Source organism: Chiroxiphia lanceolata, chromosome Z, assembly GCF_009829145.1.
Source record: "Chiroxiphia lanceolata isolate bChiLan1 chromosome Z, bChiLan1.pri, whole genome shotgun sequence".
Lineage (NCBI taxonomy): Eukaryota > Metazoa > Chordata > Aves > Passeriformes > Pipridae > Chiroxiphia > Chiroxiphia lanceolata.
The window spans coordinates 45,525,743-45,544,416 of NC_045671.1; the positions used below are offsets into that span (position 1 = coordinate 45,525,743).

Below are 18,674 nucleotides of genomic sequence, written 5' to 3' on the forward strand. Positions count from 1 at the left end.
ATACAATCAAACTTTCTCCTCAATTCTTTAATTTTTTTTTTTGGTCTAGCTTTTCCATTCCTATCTACAAAACAATCTATGGAGGGAACAAACAGGCAAAAACATAGAGTGCTTAACCCAGCAATACTGCTAAAAGAACAGTAACATGCCATAAGTTTTTACACAATTAACAGAGAAATTAAGCCATCTAAGGTAGACTTTTTGTCATCTAGGATGTACTGCATCTCAAGATGCTGTGACAGGCATTGAATAGATGTAAAAATACTATGAGTAGAGACATTTACTTTTCTGTATTTTTAGGTTATTCCTATTTCCTGATTTATATAGCATATAAGGCATCTCTAAAACATTAGAATATGAAACAAAAAGAAATAACAGTGATATAATTGAAAGTATGCAGTGGTTATGAAAATAAAACACTGAATTAAGCAAGTTGACTTAACATCTATTTGCAGTGTGTACATCAACATGCAGGGAAAGTCACTGTACTTGTAATTTTCACGAGTTGGAAAAGCGGGTGATCTTGGTAGACAGGAAATATTGACATTATGAATGATGATCTACTCGGACATGCTCAGAGACAATGGCATGTCTACACATCTCTTATTTGAGTGTAAGGCTCAAATGCTAGTAATTACGTCCACAATACCTGTCAACACTTCCTTGTATCCACAACAACGAAAAAATTAAGGTAACAAGGGAGGCGGAAGGCCTGAATATGTTTTTACTATTATTTTAATTGCTTTCATGGGAAAGCTATGTGATTTCAAGAAATTTGAAAAAAAAAAGTCCTGAACAACCTCTGACATTTTGCAAGGACAGTAAAAAACATGCAACCTGAAAGATGTCAGCATTCAGGAGGCAGCAGCATTCTCTGTTCCTGGAGAAAGACTAATTGAAAACTTTTGCCAATACTTGGTAAAAGATTCCATGTTCAAAACCTGTAATACTTAAAAGTATTATTTGTAGTATATCAAGCTACTTGGGGTATGAAGTGTAGTCAAGTTATTAAGCATCTTACTTGGACCTTATATTCCACAGCTGCAAGCTTCCTTGTTCACTCCCAAGGAGAATTTTATTCAAATAGGTGCTGGGATGCAGAAGTGCAGAAACGACAAAAGTGGCTTTATCAAAATCCACTTGAAGATACTCTTCTGCAAAAAAAAGGTAAGGAACAGTGTTAGTGTCGCTACCCCTACAAATCTGCAGGCTTGTCATCCCTTTGCAAATGTAAAAGCAAGAGCTGATGTTTACTTTACAAATCCTGTAACTGGTGTTTCTTACATTAAAGGATTAGCTAATGTGTAACAGGACAGTCTCAGCTTTACATTGTAACATCTGTTGGCTCCAAGGTACATGTTTTCCCTATAAGCCTATCTACTACAGAACTGTAGCGATTTATATCTTTCTGAGGGATTCCTGCTCCTGCCTGAGCAAAACACCTCATCTAATTAGCATGCCTTTTGTTTGTCCTAGCAACTTCAAATTCTAAAGCCTGTTTACAGACACTTTTGAAGCACAAGATCCAGGGAATAACACTGGTCACACCAATGGCAATGCTTTCTAAAGGAAAAGTTTATGGCACTGAAGCACAATTTCATAAAGCACTTGACAATGGCAGTCAGAAGATTATTCATTAGAATTTAGTCTTACCCAGTCTGGTAAATATCAAGGAATTACACAATTTCAGATAGAGTTAAAGCTGCTGTATCGCAGTCTTTACCAGAAAATGAAAAACTAAAATGTAATTTCCATATAACCATTATCTCTTTACACCTATATGGAACCCTACTGGGTCTCTGCATGTGATGCAGAATCCATTCATGAAATATTATTGCAGGATTAGGACTTCAGACTAACAAGTAGCACTACCATTTAGGAATTTTCTTTTTTAAGAATGAACTACTTCTGAATATGTGCATTTAACAAAACTCCTTTTTAAACTAATGAATGTTTAACAATCTTACCCTAAAAAGTAGTAAAAAAAAAGTCTCTCACCTTCTGACTGTATATTCCAAACAATAAGAACATTATCAACATCCACAGAGATGATGTGATCACCAAAAGGCTGTAGAAGGTGTATCCTGGCCTTGTGACCTTCATAGGTATGAACCACCTATAAATTCAAAATAGAAACGCTTTTAATACAAGCTGTTAGGGCAGCATATTATGCTAATGTAATACCTGAGGACAGCTAGCAGACTAAAAGCAACTAAGTTTAAATAAAACACATGGAAAGGCCACACAACCTGAAGTGGAAGACAGATAACTATATCTGACATTTAAAACTGCTGGCAAAAATATTCTACCTAAATATTTTTCATTATTTAATTTCAGTTCACTTATGTGAATTAACAACTTATTTTTTTTATCTTTAACTAACTATTTAACTATTATAATTAATACATAAAACACAGGTCAGCCATTACAGAATTTGCATTTACATCCTCCTGCTTTAAGCTTTTTATTCTTTACTCTACAGTTTGTTTCCCTAAAATTGAAGGTACTAAACAGCTACAGAAATAAACATCTGTAGAAAACTAACCGTCTTGATACCACAAACACTACACAGCTGTCTTGTACTAAGCAATAAGTAAACTAATAAAAACCTCTTTGTTCCTGGCAAAAGCGTGGAGAATATTGTCGTATGAAGCAAATATCAGCATGCGATCTGCTGCCAAACATGTAATGTCTTGTGGCAAAGCATTACCTGTTAATCAAACAAAAGAAAAGATAAACAAATCTCAGGCTCATAATGAAAGAGAAAACCTCATAGCATATTTCTCTGGCATGGTGACTCACCAAGAAAGCTCTTCTGTTGAATATTACATTGAATTTTAGAAAAATGTACACATTTCAGATGAATGCAAATATTACAATATTACAATAAAACATTACAATAAAAAGGTGACAACATCATAAGTAACTTCAGATTGGTAGATCACAAGGTGGTTCTTTTGAAAAACACTTAACAGTAAAACTACTGAACTTCCACTGTAAGTGAAGGTGTTATCTTTGTGAAGGCTGGAAACACAGATGATAAATCAACACCTCAGCATTAGCAATGCTTATTAGTTTAATAATAACTCCTGCATCTGTTTCCTGATCACAGGTAAAGAAACTGGAAATTTACTGCTCTAAGAATACATCTCACTCACCACCTCATGACTGGTTCAGAAGGAGTACCTACTATTGGGATCTGCTACTTTACTAGCTCAAAAGGGAAATGAGTCAAAGTTCCAGACCACACTGACAAACTGCTGGTGCGGTCTCAAATGGTAGAAAACTGAAAAATATACTGTAGGAAAAAATACTCTCAACCCAGGGAAACATAAAAATGCAAATTACAGCACTTAACAACTGTATAGAGAAACATCAGATTAAAAATAAGTGTGTGAGTACATCTATGATAAAAAACTTGCATGATCACATACCAGCCTTCCCCACAATATTGCTTTGTACTATGAATTATTATCAGACACAAAGAAACCAGTACCTTTGCTGTACTGCAGCACAGCTTCAAAAGGATAAAACTAAGGACTAAGAAAATAAAAAAGGTTGCACTTTAGGTTTAATTTGTTCGAACATATTACACACCTTCCCACAGCACCTCTGAAGTGATTTAGGCTTACAGCCAGGTTATAGGTACTCTACATGAGCTGTATGAAGTCTGCTTAGGCTAAGACAGTTTTAGGAAGACTCCAGTTAAAAAGTTCAGAGCACCAACCACATAACATCAACCAACCAACACCACCACACAGACAGAGGTACAGCATTAATTTTTTCAATCACAATACTGTACGTAAACATTTCAATTTCCCAAAAAGCTTAGATGATTACTTCTGTAAGAAGATGTAGCTCACTGAACAGAATATGCAATGCTTTTATGATTTTGAAAGCTGAACACAGAAGTTACATTAATGTGTTTACAGCTGTTAACTCTGCACAGCTGGTCTTCTAAATCTAGTCCTGGTTGTGTGGCATTTATTCTCTCATTTACAGGTGCTCTTTTAATGAAAAATATTTTATTTATGAGGTCTCTGTAAAAACCCGATGGTAGACAGAAGCCCCTAGTTTTCAAGACAGCATGCACCCCTCTGAATTATCTAAACATCAGTTGAAAAGGACCTCTGGAAATTAATCAGTTCAGCATCCCACCAGCTCCCCCCAAAGCTAGACTATCACCAGTACTAGGGTGGGTTAACTGCCCAGCTGAGTCTTGAACATTTCTGGGGAAGGAGTTCTGCTCAAGCTCTACACCAGACTACAGTTACCTCTTAGGGCCATTTTTCCTAAGCACCACTGTGACCCTCTCAAGCTGCAACCTGTGTTTGCTGCCTCTTTTTACTTTGTCTACCATTACCACCACAAATTCAGCCCTGCCATCTAATTACCTGTAAGGTAACAGGCTGCCTCTAGGTCACCCCATATCTGTTCTTTCTTAAGACTAAACAGATCCAGTTACTTCAAGGTCCGTTTTCATACTGCATGCTGTAGGCCCTGACACTCTCCAGCTCCTCAGCATCCCTCCTGCAGGAGAAAGGGGAGTGGTGGAAGGAAGAGAACCACACTGACTGGGTACTGCAGTCCAGGAACAGCCTCACCAGCAGGAAGTACAGGAGAATAAGTCTCCCCTTATCAGCTGGCTGCGTTCCTAATGTACCCTGATACACAGCTTGCCCTATTCCCAGCTACTGTGTTGTTGGTCCTTGACTTTTATTCACTGTTCAATTATTTAGGCCTAGGGGTGTTCTTGGAAGACCAAGACGATAAGAACAGAAGGTTCACAAAGTATGTCTCTAAGAGAACTAAGTTACAATTTCAACAGCAGTCTTATTTCCAAATTGATATATTTCTGAGACTCCTCTCAACATATTTGATTGTAAATATTAGTACATGCAATTTATTTTTTGCTTCTGAGTTGAGAATCAAGTGCAGATGTCAAACATGCTAAAAAACCCACAAATGATAGGAATGAACAATCTGTGCATACTTACTCACAGAAACAATACCAAGCTTCTTCACCTGTAATGAAAATGTTAAAAAGGTATTTTTAGTGACTGGTTGTAATGAATATGCTATAAACAGAAATTAAAAATTCTAGGAATGATACCAAATGAGATTAATTTGCATACCTCACAAAACAGAAAAACTATTCATCTTAGTTTACAACAGCATCTACTGGAAAACGTGTAGACAGCAGGTCAAAAGGAATGGGACAATACATTTGCAAAAAGAAAGCCACTCAGTAAAATTAAGTTGTGCTTCCTGATGTATTCTACCCTAATGCATAGGAAACTGAAGACATGTTAAAACACCTTGCAGAGCTTGGGCAACTTAATTTCCACATCACCTCTGTTTTGAGTTTATTTTAACTGCAAGCACACTGTATTCTAATTTTATATCTGCTCACACAGAATTTGCTTTAGTTGCAAGCATCTTTTCCCACTGATGATCATTACTCTTTCAGTTCAAAGTCTGTGAAGAGAATGGCAGAAGTGAACACTAAAAGGCAGCACAAAGGTGGAGGAAGATCCATGCTGTTTGCACTCTACTGTTCACTATAATCACTCGATTCAATTCCCTTCTGTTTAGTTACTGTTTCTATACACTGATTATGCTTTGACTGTGCCCAGGGAGGTCATGAAGTTTCCTTCTCTGGACATGTTCAAAACCCACCTGGCCGTGTTCCCGTGTCACCTGCTCCAGGTGACCCTGCCCTGGCAGGGTGGTGAGACTGGATGATGTCCAGAGGTCCCTTCTAACTCTAACTCTGCACTAACCCTGTGACTCTGCACTGCAAGAAATGAGCCTATATCACAGCCTTTCATCTGGCAGAACTCAATTTTGCTCATCTGCTTCCATACAGGAGTTTTAATAAGATCTAACTGCCTTCTTCTCACACTTTCAAAAAATAAGTGTGCAGCCACTAACCCACAACTATCCCTGCTGCAGGCAAGCTTTGGTTTATTTTGTAACAAGGAAAAACCTCAGCATCTGGGTGTTCCTCTGGAAGGATTGATAGTATTTACAACACAGAAACTACAGATAGCCAAGCCAAATGATTTAAAGAAACAATGAGGAGAAGAACTAAGGCAGCCAGTTACAACACTCAGTTACCGCATAACCAGGTGCACTGTCTTGAAGAATTTCACAAGGTGGCCATTTGGAGTTTTGGGGGCTCCAAACACAGAGACCCCTGACGACCTTATAAAGACACGTATATATGCTAAAAAGTGTTGGGAATGCCATGAATATATAAGAGGAATGCAAGGAATGAAAAATAAATAATCATGCAATGCAGACATACAAGCTGCAGTGAAAAATACCTCGGTGTGCATTCTGGCGAAATGATTCCCAGGGCACTCGTCGCGCTGTGACCATGTAGCGCGTCGTAATAAACAATGCCTGATTTCTAAAACTCACAAATTTGAACCTTAGAAGTTTCATTGTAAGTGCCGCTTTTAGACAACCGAATGCGCTATGCTGTAGCGGCCAATGCTGCCTCACATGGCTGAACAAGCCCATTCCCGGCCTGTTTAGCCAGCAGCCTCCATCCCTCCCTCCGGGCCGTGGTACCCGGGGCGCCGCAGCCCCGCACACGCTCCCGCATCACTATGGCGAGGTCGGGGAGGGGAGGAAGGCGAGGAAGAAGCAGGTCGCCCCGCACGGCCGGAGGAGGCAGGATGCCGGGGAAGCGGCGAGGGGGGGCCGCGATGTACTCACGTTGTAGGTGTGGACGCTGCGCCCGACGGCGGTGGCCACGTAGAACTCGCGGTGCCGGCCGTGGTAGCGGAGAACGTGAGGGACGTGCCCGCTGAAGCGGCCGAGCACTCGGAACCCTGAGAACAGCCCCATATCCTCCCGCGACATGGCACCGCACGTGTCCGTATCCGATCTGTGTCCGCATCCGCCTCCCGCCCATCCTCCCGCAGGAAGCGCCCGCCCCCCTTTCCGCCGGCCCGCCCCGCCCCGCCGTGCGCCGCCGAAAGTGGTCCCCGCACCGCAACCGCATCCTAGGACCCGCAACCCCGGCGGCACGCAGAGGACCGTCACCCGCGCACTGCGCTACATACATTCCCCGCAGCCACCACTGCGCGTCCTTTCCTTTTATTCTTCGGGATTTTTAATGCCCTTTTATTATTCGGAGGGGTGGGGGGGGTGGGGAGGGGTGTTAACCCCCTTTTATTTTTCAGGGTTTTTAATCCCCTTTTATTCTTCACTTTGTTATCCCCTTTCTCCTCACAAAGCATAGGGTCTGGCTGCAGGTGACACCGCGGCAGCGGAGCGCGGGGGTGAGCTGAGCTCCCGACGGTGCGTACGTCCCGGCGGGTCTGCGGGCTGCCCGCTCCAGCAGCCACTGCGCTTCCCGAGGTGTTCTGGGTTTTTGTTTTTTTTTTTTTTGTTGTTTGTTTGTGTGTGTGTGGTTTTAAATAAATTATGCATGTTAAAAAAACAAACAAACCCAAACTACCCCACAGGATGACTCCGTTGCAACAATAAAAGAGTCAATACGGCAGACAAAAAAAGTGAAGTTTCCCCCAAGGCCACCTATCCCAAGTTGTTGTAGCTTCTCCACACCGCCATCAGCTCCCGGGCCTTGTTCCTGTCGCACGGGGCTGGGCTCCATGCACCCCGCCACCGCACCGCCCCGTCGGCGTTCCCGGCGCTGCTCCCGGACCTCTTCGCGCTGGGGTGGCCCCGCCGCGCTGTCCCTGCACCCTCCCCCGCCAGGCAGTAGCCGGGGCAGCGGCGCCGTAGGATGGACAGGATGTCTCGCCACAGCTCCGGCCGCTTCCCGCATCCCCGAGCCCGGTCCAAGAGGCACCCCAGCAGCCGACCCGCTCGCTCCGCCCGCCGGGAATCCTGCAGAAAGACGGCTGGTCACGACCCCGGCCCTCAACCCCCTTTCCCTCAAGCGCTTCCGCATGCATCCTTAAAAAGATGTTACCTATCCACCCTTTCTCCCCCTTCGCTCCTCACCCTTGCCCCCTTCTCCCCGCTTTTCCTTCTTTTTCTACTTTCCTCTCTCCCGGCCTTTTCCCCCCCTCTTCCCCCTTTTTCCTCTTTCTCCCTTTCCCTCCTCTCTTTCCACCCTTTCCCCCTTTCTTACCCTCTCCTTCCCACCCTTTTCTTTGTTTTCTTTTTGTTTGTTTGTGTTTTAGGGGTTTTGTTTGTTTGTTTGTTTTATGGAAAGGGAAAGCCACCTAGCCGCCGGGGAGTGCTTGCACCTGGGCGAACCTCGGACTGCTGCATGCCCGTCTGCTGGGAGGGCGCATCCTCGCAGGTGTGAAAATCGAGTTGTAGCTCCTGGAGGGAAACAACAGGGTGGATGCTCGTTAAAGACACGGCCCCTTGCTGCCAACCCTTTGGTCACCCCACTATAGACATCCCTACTGCCCTCTGCACCATCCCGTCGGGGCCTCGGGATGCTTGGGCGGCTGCGAGAGTCGCCCTGCGGTGCGGGGCAGCTGGTGCTGGGCTGCGCTGGGCGGCTCCGGGCTGTGGTGCCCGACACAGCGGCGGGGCTTACTCGCCCCCAAAAACACCACCCCCAAAAACATCGCTAAGGAAAGATGTGTGTGAACCATCCTCGTAGCTTCTAAAACCACTGATCACCTTTGCAACCGTGACACCATCTTCAGCGTCAGTGGAGCATTCATTATACAAGCGACTTTCAGTCTTAAGAGTCTGCAAGGCGCTGGGAAGCGTCGGGAAGCGCTCTCCCAGCGGCCGCCCGGGCTCGAGCTCTCCGTCCCTGACAGTCCCAGCTTCAGTGAAGCGCATTTTAGGAAGGTCGCGGGAGGACAGTTGGGCGTAACCTCAAGGTCCTGTTTCACAGGCACCGATTTACTAAACTAGCCGACTCCCGGCTTGCTAATGGAGATTTTCAGAAAGTAGCTGCCGGTGGTCAAGAATAAAAACGTGGAGGCAGTGCCGTCCCGACCGTTTCCCTCCGATGCCACTAGAGAAAGCACCAACCTCTTGTGTGAAGGTCTTGTCTGGATCCAAAACGTTTAGTAGATCCTCTTGTATCTCCTCGTGGTTACAAAGGCTGAAATTGTAAGTGGATCCCCGTGGAAAGAAGGTGATTTGAATAAAGATGATCAAGCCACAAAGAACTGCGTAAGAAAAAGCCAAAGGTTAATTCTCCTGCACCGCTACGTGACCCAACAAGGCACGGAAGACAGATCTGAAGACAGAGATGCCCGTGCTTCGGAAGCACTAGAGAAACTGTTTGGTTACCCTTGTGATTATCCATGGTGTCTTTACACGTTGTTTTTCTCCTCCCAGGCTTCAGATCGTTGCTGGCTTCATATATGTACCTGTACGCCTACGGAAATAAAGGTTTCCAATTCCATAACCGGGCTCATTTGAATGTCTCATGCAGCTCTTTCCAGAACTGTAAATAATAATTACTCAGTCTTGAGATTGTGTCACTTATTCGAAAAGAAAACTGGGATAACGAATAATAATCAAAGGCAGTATCTAAACTCAAACCCAAACAAAAGCAAACACAGAAGCTCTGCAATAGACTATCTTGCATCAAACAAGTGGGAATAGCACTCATAACAGGTGGAGTGCACCTGCAGAGTGGACTGTTGCAATAACACACGATTTTCTCTCAAAGACGAGAAAAAATGCTTCGGGGCATCTTGCAGAGGGACTGCCCGGGGGTAGGCGCCCCTACTTCCCACATGGAGATTGCAGGGGTATCTCTAGTGGATCGTTTTAACACGGTAGCGTGGGAGCGGGTGGAGGATAGTGGTTATTTCCCCACGCCGTCTACAGTTGTTGTGGGGGTTTTCTTCTCTCGAAGGTGAACGTTTTACCTTGCAAACCACTCTCCCGGGGAGCCCCTTGGCTTGCGCAGGCTGCGGGGAGTGCAGGCGAGGAGCGCCTGCTCCTGACAGCGTTAGCTGACAGGATAGCTGGCTGCCTCGGGCACTGGGGACCGGGATGTGGGAGATATCGATGAGCAGGCTGCCCTGGCCGCTGGGGACGGGGATGCTCGGGACGACGGAGGACAGGCTGCCTCAGGTACTGTGGATCGGGATGTCGGAGACATCGGGGAACAGACTGGTCCTGGCATTGGGGATCGGCATGAGAGGGACGCCGGGGGACAGTCTGCCAGGGGCACTGCCAACTAGGATGCCTGGGATGCCGGGCTGAAAGGACCCTGCTGGCTCCCTCTCCTCTAGGAGCTCCTTCTCCGAGGGTGGCCGGCACCGACCCCTCTGCCACGGTCTGCACCAACTATTCTCTGGTCCCGCAGAAGTGTTTCACGAGAAGTGCCCCGGGAGCCTCTGCGGAAGCCCCGTCCGGGGACGTGCTTGTTTTCGGGGAATGCTCCTCCGGCATGAATCACGAGGGAAACCCTGGAAGGCTGCCGCGGCCACAGTGGGACAACACGCGTGTCTGACCCGCTGAGCTGGGGACGAGCCAAGGCGCGTCAGTCATCAGTGCGTGCCTGTCCGCTTGAGTGAGTTCCCTCCCCGCTCTCCTCCTGGATCTCTCCCTGCTCTCTGCCTTTATTTCTTCCCGTCCTGCATCTCGCAGCCCAGCCGGGAGCTGCCTGCCGCTGCTCCCGAGCTCCGAGCGGGACGGCAGGAGGGACCGCAGAGCATTTCGGTCTCCCGCAGAGCATTTCGGTCTCCGGTTCAAAGTGTGGCCGCATCCCTGTGACTCTCTGTGTCTGGTCTTGTGTGTGTGTGAGATCTAGCCAAAATCGATGCCTTAAGAGCTGTTGCACTAACGCCGATGCGGCTGCACAGCAGGTGCATGGAGCTGCAGCGGAGCTCGGATGGGGCTTCAGAGCACTTGAAGAATCCTATCAGGTTACTTACCTTCATCGCTCTTACAGTGTTCCCAAACAAATCCCTGCTTCCTAAAGAATGTATTTTTCTCATATTCCAGAAGGGGGTTTCTTAACTTGCAGAGTCATGTGACTTCATCTTTCTCCAGAGCTTTCTGTCTGAAGTCGCTAATAACGGATTCTTAAAAGTTAGTAAGCTGATAAAAATGGGAGTGTTCTAAATAGCTTTGTGTTTCTCCTCTTACAGCTTCATAATCAACGGTACACCCAACCTAAAGAAGGTCATCTTAGGTGAGTTTTATTGTACACCTGAAAACCAGCATTATAACCAATGAAAAGCCTATTCATGCCAGGAATATATTTAATACTGATCTAAGGACCAGGAACATGTAAATTTTTACCTTTCATTGTTCATTTCTCTTTACTGAATGGGATGTGTTTATTTGTCCTTACTAAACACAACATAGTAATCCCATGTAGGTAAAAGGTACAACTTTGTTTTAATGCAAATAACACTGGATTGAAATTCTTTTCCATTACTATTAATATGCACATCTTTTATTTTTGAAGCTGTATCTCTGAAGTTAGTAGTAGAAAAAGGTTAGAAAAGACACTGGCAATATAATCAAATTAGCAAATGAAAAAAACGTGTTTTTAAAGGAAGCAAATTTGTATGTAGCTATAAAAGAAAATTTGACATTCAAAACATGCTTATAAGTAAATTCAAGTCAAAGTCTATTCAGAAAAAAAGGAATTTACTTACTTTTTCTTTAATTCCTTTTCTTGTATGGGAAAGTTCCATAAAAAATAGTATCTGTCTTTGCTACTCTCTAATTTACATTCAACAGTGACCTCAGAAATGGCAAATTATGATAAATATGTGTTCAAATTTGTTTTCTATTTTAACTTCTTTGGAGATAAAGGTTCAATTATCGATATATGAGCCAGAGAGGCAGGGGTAAAAGAGGAATTTAGAAAAATCAGTTCATTTCTATAACTATAGCAAGTCAAAACTTTTAACTTTTACTCACTCCAGCCATAAGAATGCTGCATCCATACTTCTGACAGCAGCTTTTGACCTGAGCAGTTGGCCAAATTCAAGGGACTTGTAAGTGGTTTACATTAAGACAAATAAGTTGTAACAAGAGGCATTTCTTTTGATGGACCTTATACTTACAGTACACCTACTTTTTTCCTTAATTCCTGTTTCCTGATTGCACTGAACATCTCACATTTGTGATGGTACTTGAGTATCTGGAAGATGGGATTAAGAAATAGCTTTTGCTATTTTGCTGCAGGTTGAGATGGTATCTGTGTGGGAGGGAATGCTGCCAGCCCTCACCAGGAAAAGAAGCATTCAAAGCCAACACAGAGTTTTTGACTTTGGTAGACACTTCCATATATGTATATGTGTATATATATATATGTGTGTGTGTGTGTGTATTTTTTTTTCTTTTTTGTAAACATGAGCAATATATTCTTTCCTAAAGTACCGCACTGCTGCAGAAATGCCATTGTATCCAGGATGCTTAACATATTATACTTAGGACATGTAGGATTTGGGAATTATTTAAATTATGAAATTATGTACTTGGAAAGGAGAGGTGGGGAGAGAGACTACAATGATGATCCTACAGATAACCTTCCCTCCTAGAACATGGGAGTAAAAAGTTCAATGGCCTTACACTTTTTCCTAAGTTTTTGTTAAAAGAATTCTGTTTCAGAACATGATGCAAATTTTTTTTCTTTGAAATATCATAATTTCCAACATAATGGAAATTCCAAGTGTTGGCCACAATGTTTTTTCCACATTCCTGTATAGTGCTTGGATCCTGCTCTTCCTGGGCACAGGCACACAAGACTGTTCCTATGCATATGTTTAGGAGCTTACCTTCTTGAACACAAGCAGCAGCTGAATGCTGATGATGACCTCCATGTGCCACTTTGAAAAGGTGTGTATATCCCCGTCAGGAACACCTGAGGGTGGCTGATGGCTGGCAATGAACAATACAGCTCTGAGAGGGTCTAGAAGGTGTTGCCTTTGGTAAACCTCAGCTTCCACCAGAGAGCAAAAGAGATGTCAACAAAACACAGAAGTGTGTCCACATTATTGGGAAAAAAACTAACCATTTTTATCTGATATAGCCATGGTATTTATTTGGGTAGCTGTCATCTAGACCATTAGCACATCTGCAGGATTTAGGCATGTAAGTCCTGACATGAATACATAATAGCTTTCTTGGAAGCCTCCCAACACCGGCAGCACATAGAAAGCCCTAGGTTTGAACACCAAGTTATCTAAGTCCCACAACATCAACAGCTGGTGCATGCTTTCTTTCAAAATGTTCATAAAAATCCTAAAGTTTTTCTCAGTACTATTTGTTTCCAACACTAACTTCCCATCTCTTGAGGAAAGTTAACACCCATCAGGAAGGGAAGTTTCAGCATCAGGAGCCAGACTGGTGGCCACTGTGCTTTGGCAGGGTCCACAACTTAGCTGAGATCTTTTCCAATCGGGTTGACTAATCATGACAGAGGGGACATGTTATTCTCCATGCAGGTCAGTTGCTAGAAGGCATAAAATACACATTACCAGGAGCAGTCACAGTGATTCATTGCCAGAAGAAGACTGCAAAGACTCATCACACTTGCAGTTAATATTATGGACCTTAAGGGATTGCAGTCTGTGGGTTAAACATATTTGTCTGACCCCTTGCCATTCTCTGTTCTCTTGCCATCTTCAATTTATCTGTCCAGATATCTTCTACCACCACATCTCCAATGTCAGCCTCTGAGTCTTTTACTCTTCTGTTCTTATCCAGTCCTGACAATTTTCCAAGTCCACTATTAAATGCTTATTTTTAAGCTTTTACCTTTCATGTGTAGAGAAGAGCCTGCAGGCTGTCAAACTCCTCCCTTACTTTCTCCCGTTCCTCATTTTGTGAAATCCCATGAGAAGTTATTAAAAACGTATCCTAAGACACCAGTTGCATCTATTCTGGTTCACAAATGCTAAAATATCAGAATTGTAATCATATAATGATTCTGGAGATTCTTAGATCATCTGAGTTAAGGCTGTTCAGATATTTTAGTCTTCTGTGATCATGCCTTATTAATATGTTTAAGTATCTTTAAAGCATAGCTTGGATTTCTCAAGTTAATGAATTACAATGACATTATAACAGTGCTGCCATCTTTTTTTAATCCCTTTTTTTCAGTAGTACTTCGGTGTAACTCCACTATTCTTCTCTCTAAAATTTGATATACTTACACTGAAACTTATCTTTGATCAAATCCAGTATGCCTATAAAATCTGAACAAACGGAAGCCATCATTTCAAACATAAAATGAAAACTCTCAGCATACTGCTGAACTATAATGAACATTACATTAGAATTGGATATCCATTGACTGTCATTACAACTGGATATGCCATATAAGAAACACTTTTTAAACCATCAAAACAAGGTTAGGAAGCTCAACACAAGAATTTTTCCTAGCTTTGAAGCCACCACATTTAGCTAGATGGATCAAAGATTTTCAAGCTAGCAAAGATAAGGAAAAATCAGTTTCCTACATTTGAAATATTTCACCAAATACATGGGGTTTGTCTCATCCAAGAATTATTTCAGTAGAAATCCAGTTGAACTATTGATGTGGTTTGTCAAGGGAGAAACCCTGAGGCACTTATTCAGCAAGGTGAATTAAAGACTCTGAAGCCTTGACAAAGCCAAACTCGATGTTATTGAGAGCACTGAAACTGAAAGGACATCATTACCTTGATCAGTCACAGGACCTACAACTTCTAGAGAAGAGGAGGAATGACCTATATACAACTGGAAATGTTGATTGCTAAATAACATTTAATTTTTCTGATACAAAATAGTTAAAACTCAACAGTAGCCTGTTCCTTCTCCTATATTTGCTCTTCTATACAATGTGTTGCTTAGTTTAACTTTGAACAATGATGATTTTATAAAATGTTTCTGAACCTTTTGGTTGCCTACTGTTCAAGAGAAATATAATTAGACTAACACTGCTTTAATATTATCAGTGTAATGGAAGAGTACTGTAAAGAAAAGAAAGATTTGAAATAATGTTTTTTCTCACAGGTATTAGTAAAGTGAGTAAATTATTTAATTGACACATGGGTGAATGAGAGGATAAATTCTACATTAAGTGTTAATACTACTGATACATCATTCACTATGGAGGGCAACACAACCTTAATATTACAAACAATTTGCAACCAAACAGCTTCTTATCTTGCCAATCCTGATTGAAGCTCATTGTTGACAAGCCTGTGCCTTTGTGCTAATTCAGTAAAAATTTGAAGTGAGTCTAGCCAATACCAGAAGGTTCAGATCAAAAAAGGGATTATGCTGTTGTATTTCTAGGGCTGCAGAAATAATTAGAATTAAGCTTCTTCATAATCACTGGATCCATTTCACATGATCCAACCACAGCATGCTTTATTTTTCATTAAAGGAACATGGCATTAGGTGAATTTTCTCTCCTTCTGATCTCAAAAAAGGCAATACGACAGAAATCTGCTGTATGTAAATAATGCAGAATTATATCTAGCCAAGAAAGACTGCCAAGTAGAGTCAGACATAGATGCAGTGCAGCCCCAGAGAAAGCAAACGGAGATTCCTGGTAATTGGAACCAAGAGGACATCCAACTCTCACTCTGCTCCTGCTTTAAAGTATCTTCACTCAGAGCTATGATTCTCAGCTGTTGAATATCCCAGTAATACTCACTCCCTATAGGAAACCCTCTACCCAGGCTTTTTAACTCTTCCTTAATGACATTCTGAATAGTTATAGAATCATAGAATGGCTTTGGTTGGACGGGACCTTAAAGATCATTTGGTTCCAACCCCCCTATGGTGGGCAAGGAAACCTTTTACTGGACCAGCTTCCTCCAAACCCCATCCAACTTAGCCTTGAACACTTCCAGGGGTGGGGCATCCACAACTTCTCTGGGCAGCTTGTTCCAGTGCCTCACCACCCTCACAGTAAAGAATTTTTTCCAGTATTTAATCTAAACCTACCTTCTTTCAATTTGAAGCCATTCCCCCTTGTCCTGTCACTACATGCTCATGTAAAAAGTCCCTCTCAATCTTTTCTATGGGCTCTCTTCAGGTACTGGAAGGCTGCAATTAGGTCACCCTAAGAGCCTTCTCTTTCCCAGTCTCAGCAATTCCAACTTCCTCAGCCTTTCCTTGTAGGAAAGGAGCCCCATCCTCCTAATCATTTTGGTGGCCTTCTCTGGACTCGCTCTAACAGGTCCATGTCCTTCCTGTGCTGGGAATTCCAGAGCTGGGTCTCACTGCAGCACTGCAGGTGGGTCTTACCAGAGCAGAGCAGAGGGGCAGAATCCTCTCCCTCAACCTGCTGCCCCCACTGCTTTGGATGCAGCCCAGGATATGTTTGGCTTTCTGGGCTGTGAGTGCACACTGATGGCTCATGTCCAGCCTTTCACCCACCTGCTCCCCCAAGTCCTCCTCAGCAGGGCTGCTCTTGATCTATTCATCATCCAGCCTGTGCTGATACAGGGGGGTTGCCCAGACCCAGGTGCAGCTCCTTGCACTTGGTCTTGTAAAACCTCATGGGACTTCCATGGGCCCATTTCCTGAGCTTGTCCAGGTCCCTCTGGATGGCATCCATCCTTCAAGTGTGTCAATAGCACCACTCAGCTTGGAGTCATCGCAAATTTGCTGAGGGTTCACTTGATCCCTCCATCTGTGTCATTAATAAAGACACTGAATAGCTCTGCTTCCAATATGGACCCCTGAAGGACACGTCTCATGGTCTTGGATTTGCATCACTGCAAATGACCCAGAGTTTCAAGACAGGCCAGGGAAGATATAGCACATGGTAGCACCTTACAGATCACTGCTTTGGACTGTCCTACTTGTCAGCCTGAGAGAGCTGGAGGAAAATCTGCGCTGACAGCACAGCAGTTCGCTTTTGTTCCTGCATTCATGGCTCCCACCCTTGCCAGCCCAACAGCAGAGACAGGCTGTCTCTGCCTGTCCTGTGCATGGGGAGGACAATGGTATTTCCCACTCACTCTAGAGACCAGACTAGCAATGTAAGGAGCTGCTGCTTCCCCTCTAGGGATTGCAGCTTCTTTGGCATCACTCCTGGGGGGACTGGAGCCTGAAAATGGGGATTTTACCTCCCGCCAGGACCCTCTCTCCTGCTGATACTTTTTTCACTAGTTGGCCTGATGGTGTGCTTCAAGATACATCTATTGCCAAAAGCCACCGGATTCCATTGGATAAGGTAACCTGCACCTTGTGTGAGACAAACAAAGCTGAAGTTCAGGTAAAATGTGCATATCCATTTCATCTTGTTTACATATTATGTCCTGTTCCAAGTTTTGTGTCCTTTCAATTCCTGGGTACACACCACACCTCTGCACAGTCCCTGACTGCAGTCCCTGAGCTACGCTCTCTGCCCCAGCCTGGCTGCAGGTAGCCACATGCTCTCTCAGTCCTGCTGCCACCCCTGCTTGCTCCCTCCAGAAGTCTGCTTTCAGATAACCCAAATGCCAGCCATCTCTCTGTCTTTAATTTCCCTCTTACATGCTAATGCCTCTTGTTAGCAGCCAGGCTGGGTGAAGGGCAGAGGGTAGGGAATGCTGTGTCTCTTGCACCCATTCCCAAGTAGGAAGCACAAGTTCAGACCTGCTGTTGGTGTTGTTTGGTTGGAATCATGGCTTGACTGGAGCAAAATGTTTCCCACAAGTGTATGTGGTAGAGACATCAGTATAGAGTTTGAACCATAACAAATTTAATTTCCCAGAGGGGGTGTACCCTGAGCTCAGGGAATGAAGAGCTCAAGTCTGTGCATAGTCTTGACAGCTGCAAGGTAGAGGTGTCTGACATTCAAAGCACGATGTGAAGTAAGTGGATGGACAAGAAAATAAGAGTTTGAATTTAGATACTTAAGCAGTTCTCCCCTATAGAGAGACAGAAATCTTATGTCCATGGCCCTAGAATGTCCTGTCATGTGAAGCATGACAGGAGCCATGTAGCAGTATGACTGACTGCACACAGCCTGACAGGTGGCCACATAACAAAAACGTAACAGTGAGTAAACCTACATCCTCTGATGTCAAAGCAAGGTGCCTGTTTCACTCAACGTTAAGCAGGAAAGAAGAAGGTCATAGGGAGAGGAAATGTAAATCATGGGGATTTTTTCTGTCTCCTTCCCTGTGGCACAGGAGATGTGGAATGCCTTACTGGGAATTGCACTTGGACAGTAGGGTCATGACCTGCAGGGAATTAAAACCCAAATATTTGCTCAACTGCAGCTGCTCGGTGTCCTTTCATAGGCAGTGGGAATTTAGAGGAAACTGGGAGCCACTTGCTGCTGCAAATGGAAGTGGGGTCTGGTAGGTTAAACTGAACTAGGAGACATTGTTCTTACAGCCTGGATGACCAGGTTCAAAAGCGTTGTGACTGGAAATGTCTTCTTATTCATGCAAGTCCATCTCTGTTTAATGTCTCCTGATGAAAATTATGAACAGCTGGAGGTAACTCACTCTGGATTTTTTAAGTTATAACTGTTTATGTGTTGGAAACACTGTGTGTTATGCAGTGTGAAAGAAATCAAAGCTTTTGCTTTCAATTCCAGCACTGTTTAAAGACAGCCACACTCTGATTTTCTAATTGTGGGAAGAAGAAAGAAAAGCAGCAAAGCCATGGTTTGTGGAACTGGAGGAAACCCTGCAGCCTAAGACTCCACATCAAGCATGTTCTTCACACACCATGTGCATGTCTTCAGTGTTTGTCACACAAGCATTCACACAAAAATAGCTTGGTCAGAGATTGGTTGAGAACAGGAT

At 43.7% G+C, this 18,674-nt stretch overlaps 1 protein-coding gene across 1 annotated transcript in view; it reads right to left on the reverse strand.

Annotated features, from left to right (window-relative positions):
• The window catches only part of WDR36 (WD repeat domain 36), a 31,373-nt gene extending 24,454 nt beyond the window's left edge, over positions 1-6,919 (reverse strand). Inside the window, exons 1-5 of the mRNA XM_032675796.1 lie at positions 6,727-6,919; positions 4,998-5,025; positions 2,610-2,710; positions 1,999-2,116; positions 1,022-1,154 (exon numbers count right to left, since the gene is read on the reverse strand). Of these exons, the coding sequence (XP_032531687.1) occupies positions 1,022-1,154; positions 1,999-2,116; positions 2,610-2,710; positions 4,998-5,025; positions 6,727-6,873 (527 nt within the window). The 5' untranslated portion in view covers positions 6,874-6,919. The remainder of the gene's footprint in view (positions 1-1,021; positions 1,155-1,998; positions 2,117-2,609; positions 2,711-4,997; positions 5,026-6,726) is intronic.
• Between the last annotated feature and the right edge of the window lie 11,755 nt (positions 6,920-18,674).